Here is a 10,884-nt window from a genome sequence, read left to right on the forward strand (position 1 = left end):
TCTAGAGCATTATGCTTAATGAGGTGTTTTGTTGCCCATTCTTGTAAAAATGTTGAGAATGAAGTTAGGGCCACTTTGTTATCATACTCAGATTCTGAATTGCTGTTTTCGTCACTGGACCCATCGGCCACACTGTGAGGTCCTGAACTGCAGTCCTCCCCACTGACCCCAATTTCTACACTTGAGAAGCTGTCTTCATCAGTATTATTTTCTTCATCAGTATAATGTTCTTCATTAATTCTTTCTTGAAGTGTTACTGGATGAAGTGATGACTCCTCTCCAATAGACCTTTCATGCAGTGATCTCCGTGCATATTTCCACTGCCTTGTATAGCGTTGCCTCTTGGTTTTTGAATCCATTCTAAATCCAAAATATTGGACTTGTTGAAAATGTGGTACTGGCATATTTTGCAATATTTTACCACATCTAATAGCAAAAAGTCTTCCGTTATTTAAATCCAAAATTGATTTCTTAATAGTTGAAATTTCAATTTCCCAGATCAGAAATACAGTTCTTTATTAAGTTTATTCTAAAACTTTATTTTTGGTATCAGTAATCATGTGGTTACTAGTGCAAATGTTTATACTTGATATGAAGAATTCAAATGCTACTGAAATGTTAATTTCTGATATCAAAAATAATAATAATAATATCAAAAATATCATGAATCTGATTGTTACTATTATGAAAGCCATTTTTGTAGTGAAAAGTAAAGTAAATTTTACTGTCTGTGGTACGGTTATGCTGGTCAGACATTGTATAACAGATAATCTGGTGGAGATATCAAGGGCGTTTCCTCGACCATTCATTTACTGAGATGAAAAGAACAATGGCAAAACAGCAAATTGCAAATTTATCTTTTTTTATACTGGTGATGATTGCCTCAAGAATCTTGTGTGTGTGTGTGTAGTACGATGTTTATTATATATAAATATATATATATATATATATATATATATATATATATACACACACACACATACACACACATGTATAAATTTATATGAATTTTAATTATATTAACAAAAAATAAAAAAGTTTTCTTAAATATATCAATGCATGTTTATTTAAACAAACATTACGGAGAGCACCTTAACATGAAGATAAAGAAATAAAGAATATTACTTACCCTAATTGTGGCAAGACAAAAAATGTGAAGGAGGTGTGGAGACAGTGGAAGATGATGCAAAAACTATTACATAAAAAAAGATATAGTACTCATAAACATTAAAGTACTTAACATTACAAATGTTGTATGCATGCTGCAAATTATGCTATCATGAATATCAAAGCTACATCTAAACTAAAATTATGAGAATGCGCAGTTATTCAGAAAGACCAAATATGAGTAAAATGTCTGTACAAATTCAAAAGTGTTCAGCAGTGATTATGGATTAAACATGTTATGATGAAACTGGCAAATCAGAGATTTTTTTTTTATTATTTGTATTTTTTTTTAAATTGTCCCTTTAATTTCTTCATTAAGACATTACTAACATGCTGCATGATTTTGCTTCTGATTGATCTAAACCCAAATTCTGATAGTCAGTCAAAATATATACTCACAAAGCCAAAGACGCTCTCGGGATGTGGCTCTTAAAAGAGCCTTTGGGGTGTATGTAGATGCTGTTGACAAGCAAATGAGAGAAAAGACCAAATATGAATAAAATATGTCTGTACAAATTCAAATGAGTTCAGCTCCGTCAGTGATTATTGATTAATTAACATGTAATGATCAAACTGGCAAATCAGATATGTAGAATTCCAGTATATTTGTTATTTATTTAATCATTTATTCTTTTTTTTTTTTTTGCTTTTTTTTAAAGAATTGCCCCTTTAATGTCTTTATTAAGACATTACTAACATGCTGCATTATTTTGCTTCGGATTGATCTAAACCCAAATTCTGATAGTCAGTCAAAATATATACTCACAAAGCCAAAGACGCTCTCGGGATGTGGCTCTTAAAAGAGCCTTTGGGGTGTATGTAGATGCTGTTGACAAGCAAATGAGAGAAAAGACCAAATATGAATAAAATATGTCTGTACAAATTCAAATGAGTTCAGCTCCGTCAGTGATTATTGATTAATTAACATGTAATGATCAAACTGGCAAATCAGATATGTAGAATTCCAGTATATTTGTTATTTATTTAATCATTTATTCTTTTTTTTTTTTTTTGCTTTTTTTTAAAGAATTGCCCCTTTAATGTCTTTATTAAGACATTACTAACATGCTGCATTATTTTGCTTCTGATTGATCTAAACCCAAATTCTGATAGTCAGTCAAAATATATACTCACAAAGCCAAAGACGCTCTCGGGATGTGGCTCTTAAAAGAGCCTTTGGGGTGTATGTAGATGCTGTTGACAAGCAAATGAGAGAAAAGACCAAATATGAGTAAAATATGTCTGTACAAATTCAAATGTGTTTAACTCCGTCAGTGATTATTGATTAATTAACATGTTATGATCAAACTGGCAAATCAGATATGTAGAATTCCAGTATATTTGTTATTTATTTAATCATTTATTCTTTTTTTTTTTGTTGCTTTTTTTTTTTTAAGAATTGCCCCTTTAATGTCTTTATTAAGACATTACTAACATGCTGCATGATTTTGCTTCTGATTGATCTAAACCCAAATTCTGATAGTCAGTCAAAATATATACTCACAAAGCCAAAGACGCTCTCGGGATGTGGCTCTTAAAAGAGCCTTTGGGGTGTATGTAGATGCTGTTGACAAGCAAATGAGAAAAAAGACCAAATATGAATAAAATATGTCTGTATAAATTCAAATGTGTTTAACTCATCAGTGATTATTGATTAATTAACATGTTATGATCAAACTGGCAAATCAGATATGTAGAATTGGCTTTATGCACAGCTGCACTTCCTGAACTTCAGTCAGCTCTTTTGTTTCCTGTCTGCCATTATTGAACAAACTGATTAATCCAGGTGTGTCTGTACAATAATGGCAGACAGGAAACAAAGGAGCTGGCTGAAGTTCAGGAAGTATGCAGCTGTGCATAAAGCCAATTCCATTCTATTTATTTATCTGTAAAGAATTATCCTTTTAATGTCTTCATTAAGTTTATAACTTGCCACATTAAGTTGCTTTAATTGATCTATTAATCAATTAGCATGTTATGATGAATCTGGCAAATCAGAGATGTAGGTTGACTTCTAATACTTACAACAATAAGATGGCAATCAACACTGAGAAAAAAAGAGAGAGAAGAGAATAATTATTTTCATGGTATACATTTTCAAAGTTTATAAAGGCTCTGATGAATAGATAATGCATTTTCATTCTTGAGAATAATAGAGTGTGAGTGTGAGAGGGAGCTCACGCGCTCGCATTTAAATCAGTGACAACACAATAATTCCATACAAATTAAAGATATTATGAAGCATAATTTTATCTTATCATATCTTATTAATTTATGAAGCGTAGAATTTATCTCTTTTTAAGGAATGTTATCATGACAGATAACTTAGTCTTAAACGAAAGAGTGTCTCTCAAACAGAGCGCATTGGCTCCATAAGCAATGACGTCACACCGATGTAACGACATTTAACGGTGTTGATCGGCACAGATGAGCGGACTTTATATCAATGAATATCAGATGATGTCACCAACGTCTCCTCACTGACGTCACTCACTTCTAAAACTTGTCTGCCGCCATCTTGAGTACCTGATTTGGATATTGCAGTAAATTATAGTAAGTTGAAGGCATAATAAAAGCAGAAATGAAAAAGAAGGAGGAGTGGTATATGGAAACAAAGGCGAGAATGTTCTACAATGTCCAGTAGAAGGTAGGAGGAATGAGACAAAATAAAATAGATAAAAAGGAAGAGGACATTATTTCGAGAATGATATTTAGGCATACTGGATTAAATGAATTAAAAAAATAAATTAAACTTAAAATAATAGGAAAACATGAAACTGGGTTGTGTGAGCGATGTAACAGAAATTAAACATTTGAACATGTAGGCCTAATTATTCATTTTTGTAGGTATAAGCAGGAAAGAATGATTCTGAAAGTTAGGCTAAGTAAAGACAAAAATCGAGTTGAAATGAAGGAAATTATATTAATGATTTTTAATTAAAAAATATTTATTTAAAAAAAGGGATAATTAGAAGGATAAAAGTTTATTTTGTTATTAAAATTGTATTGCTAATGGTGTGAATGATAATGTATCAATATTAATAATTTTATTAGATTTTATGCATTTATTTAGTTAATTAGTGGTAAGTAAAGTAGGCTATTTTGATCCACACTCCATTTCAGAAGGTGGCGGTAATGCGCATTAAAAGTTGTTTGCTAAGAGCCATTAAAAAAATACAAAGAAGAGTTAGAACCGTTACCTGATTCACGTCAGTCGCAAAGGAACAAGCTAGTTAACGTTATGCCTACAAAATGCTGTGTGGTGGGGTGCAACAACAAAAGAGACCCGAAAATATCCTTTTACAGGCTACCTCAGGACGAAAAAAGGTGCCATCAGTGGCTTGCAGCCATCAAGAGGGCAGACTGGACACCAACTGCAAACACTCGTCTATGGTGAGTGGATGCAAATATAGCCTAATATTGTAAACGAGCTAACGCTAACTTGCTCGCTGTCGCGAAGAGATGGTTTAGCTACACCTTGTTGACCTTGCCTTGAGATAGCATTGAGTTGTTAGGCTAGCTGCTGTTTAAAAGTTGGTTTAAAAGAACACTTAACGTTACCTTTCGGTGGGCGTGATCTAGCAAGTCTGACGGGAGAGATGATCGGGAGACAGGTGTAAGTTAACGTTAGCGTAAGTGGGTCAAGTGTTAATTACAAACACCTGTTTGTTTTTTTAGTGATAGGCGTATGGAGATACCGCATATTAATTGACAGGGAAACTACATTCAAGGATAGAGAGACACTGATTTTGAGCGAAGGGAGCCCGAGGACGTGATTGCTGTCAGAATTTGAACTTTGTTGTGTGCGACTTTTGTTGGTTCTTTTCGCGAAGAAACGTTGTTTGTGTGAGATGTGGTACATTTACTGTAAAAGTCAAAATTTTATAATAATTTAATGAGTTTCATGAGAGAAAACTGCTGTTATTTTTGTGGAGAAAAACGAACTCTTCCCTCAGACCGTTTGCTATTATAATTAACGTTATTATAATTAAATGTCTTTACTTTCTTTCTTCATAGTTTTAAATGTCATTTACTTTTGTTGTCAGACCATACTTTAAAGAAGTAATATAACTAAATTGGTTAACTAAAAAGTACTTTACCTCAGGAAAACGCACTGCTGGGATGTCACTCAAAGGGTAGACAGGTTGTGCGCGCGGTGGGCACAGACACTAGCTTATAGACCAGCGCTGCCCGGTTTCGCGGGCTTAGCACGAGATTAATAATTTATTATTATTTTTTTTTTCTTTATTTTTTAAAAAATGTATGTACTTTTATAATGACAGGCCGCGTTACCTTGGCATTAAACGTCTAAAAAAATGGGATTTGTTAAATACTGCAGTATTTTTGTTTTACTATACTTTATTCAAAGCAATGGTGTCACCAAAATATAAGTTGTTTTCTTTTCTTCTTTTTCCTTTAGGTTTGAGAGTCCCACTTTGTTAAATATAATTTAGCAACCAGGTGCACGTGAGCGATGGTTGAGAGGTAAGCGTTGATTTCAAGTTCTTGTGTGGTCTTCTTGAGCTAGCTTCTTGAGGCTGTATTTAGACCAACAACATTGAGAGACAGAATAAAAACACAAAAATATATTTGTTAATTATTTATTTAACCCTTGTGCCTCATTTAAAAAAGTTATAAAGTTAATGAACATTTATTTATGAACATTATTTTATATAAAATATATATTTCATAAAACAAGTATAACTCTAAAATGGCTAGATAATCTAAGAAAGCCGTAAATATAAGTTGTGTTCCAAATGTGAGGTTGATATCTCAAAAAATACCGTCTTTCAGTAAGATTTTGTTTGGGCGCAGTAACAGGCTTTCCCTATTGGTTACCAGCAAAGCTCCACTGGTGCACACAGTGATTGGATTTTAGATTTGCAGTTGAGTTTTTCCTCTCTCAATATTACAGGCACACAAACGCACACACTTTTTTTTATTACAAACGAACTTGGCGTATAAATGTCGTACAAATATTGTTGCAGGGCTGCCAATTCTCACGCATCCAGCGTTCGAACCGGAAAACGGGTCTAAGCATTTCCGGTTTTTCACTTCCATACATATATGTTGCTGTTTCAAAGAACGTATATTTAATAATAATAATAATAGGCCTGGGTATCGTAACAAAATGTTCAATACCGATACCTTAACTTCGATACCGGTTCCTGAATGATAGTTTTTTCGATACCAATTTTATGTAATTAGTTTTAACAATATAATATTACCTACATTTTTTTTTTTCCAGTTTGTTGACTTTCACACTCATATTTTGAGTATGTAAAAAAGCACCAATGCTAAAGTTTTCTACAGTATGTATGTATCCTAATCATTTAACAACATGTATTCTTTACTTCAATGAGCTCATTGTTTCTGCCTTATTTAATGCATTGTTTAACAATGAAACTGAATGAAAATTAATTGAAATGCATTGCATTGTCACCTCTGATAACAGATCACACTAAATTGTAATTTAGAAACATGCACTTTCTGTAAAGCTGCTTTGAAACAATATGTACGATTTATACAAATAAATGTAAATTTCAATTATAGGCTACTTATATAGGCTACTGTGTGTCGTCTGCATAGCTATGGTAAGCGATTTGGTTCTTTCTCATTATTTTGCTCATTGGGAGCATATACAGGTTGAATAGGAGTGGCGCAAGAATCGAGCCCTGAGGGACTCCGCAGTTCATGGATGTCCACTCAGACTTATGTTCTCCTATACTCACAAAATAACCTCTCCCTTCTAAGTATGACATGAACCATTTTAGGACTATTCCAGAAAGCCCCACCCAGTTTTCCAGCCTGTCAAGAAGTATGTCATGATCGACAGTGTCAAATGCAGCACTGAGGTCGAGTAGTACCAACACGGATAATTTGCCTGTATCAGTATTTAAGCGAATATCGTTTATTATCTTTATGAGCGCTGTCTCCGTGCTTTGATGCGATCGGTAGAAGGACATATATCACAAACTCCGACTCTTTCTTGACCCGCTAAATTATTAAAACGTATTCTCATTTATCTAGTGCAGAAGTACAGTCAAAAGCTGCATCTGTAACGGCATGAGAGGATAATGTGTGTCAGTAAATTTCCCGCTGACATATTGAAATACAGAGTCGGATACAAAAACAATTAGGAAGATCTTTTTTACCTCATTATACAGGTAAATAACCTGATTTAGCCTATTAATAAACACTCCACCTTTGCAAGCAAAATAGAAAAAGAATATCATAAATAAGATAAAGTAATAAAAAAGAAAGTTAATAATCAAAAAAGTAAGCCCCACCTCACAGGCTGATGATAGGATGATATGAAAATGGAGCATATCGCCCAACACAATTACACTGTACATCAGCAGCTGATGGCCGGAAGTAGTTATACCTGTTTTTTACAACCTTGAACAATATTGTGCATAACCCCTATTGACCCAATTCTCACTCTCTCACGCCACACCCCCGATTTCTCATGTTGATGGGTCAACCTGGTCGGTTGAATACCTGAAAGATGAGTTTATCTATAGATCTACCTGTTGAGCCACTCGTGATCGACTAGTTTTACCGCAAATTAGTTAAAATATCCTGTAATCTAGTGTGCATGCGGAACTTTGTGGAACAGTATGCGCGTGTAAATGTTTTCGACGCATAAGTTACTCGTCTCATCCTGATGTCATGTGTCTTTCCGGGATCTTTACGGGTTGTGTGTGAACGCACTCACAGATCCCGGCAAATCACTGGCAGTGTGAATGAACTGAAATCAAACTATCCCGGGACAAATACCGGGTCACATTATCAGTGTATTTTCCGGAATCTCTGTGTGAAAGGGGCTCAAGTAATCTTGGAGAAATTCTGAGAAATATGCTTTTTATTGTACTTATATTTCAACACTACCTAAATATTGATCCGTTCTCTGATATAGGATGAAAGTAAACAGAGTATTAAGAAACAATTCATTATTTACAAAATGTGAACAATCATATGAGTAGTTTAAGATTAACTTAGTTCAATTTTACTACATGCTTGAAATAATCCATAAGATCAAACAAAGTTATTTTTGACATTTTGTGAATTGTCACTTTTAAGTCATCAATAACAATAATAAAATCAAGAATTTAGTAGTTTAAAAGCACCCAAAAACTCATGTTTGCCCTGTTGTGTAAAGTAGCTTGCCTTAATTTTACCTGAAGATTAGTTCATGAAAAAAATGGTTTATCATTTTAATGTATAAGTCTGTAAACATCATACCTGTTTTTCCATCTTCTTTTCTAGTGAGATGTCCATTAGGAAACCATCATTCTCTTCAATGGCTCCACAAAATTTATACAGTAACTCTTCTGTGGTGCGCGAGGAGAGGATCTGCAAGTAATGATGGCAGGCCAATTCTGACTGTGACGTCATCTTTGTTTCAACTGTTCCTGCAAAGGCGACCTGTTACACAGTATCTGGGTCTGTTTTTTTAACTGAACAAGGCATCGATTTCGTCCATTTTTCGATGGACTGGAAAGAATTGGAAATCTTTTTTTCTTCAACATCTTCCTGAACTGAAGTGAATTGTGTTTCATAACAAGAACAGAAGTTGAATGGAATTTAAGTACCCCATATTATAACTGTATTATTTTCATTAATTGTACAGCATCATTTTTGTGTATTGCTTCTCTGTCTAACAGTAAAGTGCTGACTTTTTTATTTATTTAATTTTTTTGTATTTTAAAAGTAAAACTCCATGGACGCTTCTCAATATCCCTCCTCGTCTCCTCGCTCCTCCCTCCTATGACCCGTAAACCGATCGAGCTCAGCCATCTTTAAGGACATCTCAATTCTCTAATTCCACCGTGAGGAGTCGAGGATCGAGGAGTGAGGAGACTTCCAGAGGAGGCATGAGTGAGGATACACAGGTGTATCCTATGCGGAGCTGTTTTATTGACTAAACGTGACGCTCGTGTCAATTCTCCTCCCCTTCACATCGATCACAATCATTTTAATTTATAATTTACCTTTGAAGTTTATATAAACCACACATCTCAGATATTTAAACAGTGTAGCCTTTCTTTATTAATATTCATTATGAATTTATTAAAAAACCAAACTTCAACAACATAAGGGCAGATCCGGCCAGTGATCAAGTATTCCAATGTAAAAAACACTCTTTATAACTTCCTTCAACTGTAAGTTTCGAGCATAGCAGGCTTGTGGGCACTTTCTGAAAAAAAAGGCATCCCATGTAATTTTATTCTAGAAGGACATTTATATAATATTGTTTTATGTGTCTTACAATTGGTTCCACTTGTGTTACAGTTATCAGGTGATGGATTCAACACTGTAAAATGATCAAGTAAATAAATAGTGATTAAGCACATTGTGATTCTGTGCATGAGGATAAACCTTTCTGAAGGTGATATGTTTTTAACATATACTTGTAAATTCTGTTTGAAAATAAAAGTGGTAAAGGAGCACTTGGTCTGTACCATGATGACAGATGAACAAAGTGACTTTTTTGTCAGACATGTCACTTCTTTCATCTGCTCGCATCTGATTGGTCCAATTTCAGTTTGCAATCTCTAACTCAGAACATAACCTGCCCTGGAGCAGGCATGGCAATGAACCCAGCTAACCAAGCCACTTTAATGGTCCAGGATTGGTGCAAACTAAACTTAAACTTACCTGGCTAGCCAGCTAAACCGGCTTCATGGTATAGACCCCCTGATTCAACTCCTGATTTAAATAACTGGCAATTTGCTAAAAACTGATCACAATGTTGGGGAACTCCAAGGAAAATGTTCAGGCAACATTAAAACATTGTGCATTACCATCCTTTATGTCTTACACTATTTAAAAAAAAAAAAAAAAAACCAGTAAACACTACATTTTTGTCAATGTCAAATGTAATAACTTTTGAAATCTGCTAAATAAAAAAAGGTTTTGAAAGCGATCTTTGCAATAATCTGTTTACTTAATTATAGTTCTTGTTTTCAAAACAAAACAGGCTGCACAAATATTTAATTTAATAAAAAAGACTGCCAATCAATGAGCACTGATAATGGACATGTAATTAAGCATTTGATCACTGCTGAATAGAACCTAAAAAAAAAACCCTACAGGGAACATTCCCAGAACGTTCTCCTTAGGTTATAAAATTAAACCTAAAAATAACCTACAGGGAACATTCCCAGAACGTTCCGTTTAGGTTATAAAAATAGAACCTAAAAATAACCTACAGGGAACTTTCTGGGAATGTTCTCCTTAGGTTATAAAATTAAACCTAAAAATAACCTACAGGGAACATTCTGGGAACGTTCCGTTTAGGTTATAAAAATAGAACCTAAAAATAACCTACAGGGAACATTCCCAGAACGTTCTCCATAGGTTATAAAATTACACCTAAAAATAACCTACAGGGAACGTTCTGGGAACGTTCAGTTTAGGTTATAAAAATAGAACCTAAAAATAACCCACAGGGAACATTCCCAGAACGTTCTCCATAGGTTATAAAATTACACCTAAAAATAACCTACAGGGAACGTTCTGGGAACGTTCCGTTTAGGTTATAAAAATAGAACCTAAAAATTACATACAGGGAACGTTCCTAGAACGTTCTTGTTTGGTTCCCCAAAAAATAACCAAATGGGAACCATACGGGAACGTTAGGGGAACGTTCTGTGTTTGCTGGGTACATGCTGTGTCAGATCAAAAGTTTTTAAAACAGTTTTGGTTTCTTTT

At 34.1% G+C, this 10,884-nt stretch overlaps 1 protein-coding gene and 2 long non-coding RNA genes across 3 annotated transcripts in view; 1 reads left to right on the forward strand and 2 right to left on the reverse strand.

Moving 5' to 3' along the window:
* Positions 1 to 565, reverse strand: part of LOC148969436 (uncharacterized) — a 2,293-nt gene extending 1,728 nt beyond the window's left edge. The window contains exon 1 of the mRNA XM_089126380.1: positions 1 to 565. This exon is cut by the window's left edge and continues 1,728 nt beyond it. Coding sequence (XP_088982506.1) covers positions 1 to 404 — 404 coding nt within the window. The 5' untranslated portion in view covers positions 405 to 565.
* A 1,736-nt stretch (positions 566 to 2,301) lies between these two features.
* Positions 2,302 to 3,994, reverse strand: LOC148969437 (uncharacterized). Its single transcript, XR_016149460.1, has 3 exons — positions 3,193 to 3,994; positions 2,672 to 2,731; positions 2,302 to 2,361 (listed from the first exon to the last, which is right to left on the reverse strand). It is a non-coding gene; the product is annotated as an uncharacterized LOC148969437 (long non-coding RNA).
* Positions 3,995 to 4,223: 229 nt separating this feature from the next.
* Positions 4,224 to 10,096, forward strand: LOC120470663 (uncharacterized). The gene is made up of 3 exons (XR_005620578.2): positions 4,224 to 4,560; positions 5,588 to 5,652; positions 8,437 to 10,096. It is a non-coding gene; the product is annotated as an uncharacterized LOC120470663 (long non-coding RNA).
* The last annotated feature ends 788 nt before the right edge of the window (positions 10,097 to 10,884 follow it).

Source organism: Pimephales promelas, chromosome 23 (assembly GCF_988280905.1).
Source record: "Pimephales promelas chromosome 23, fPimPro1.hap1.1, whole genome shotgun sequence".
Taxonomy (NCBI): Eukaryota; Metazoa; Chordata; class Actinopteri; order Cypriniformes; family Leuciscidae; genus Pimephales; species Pimephales promelas.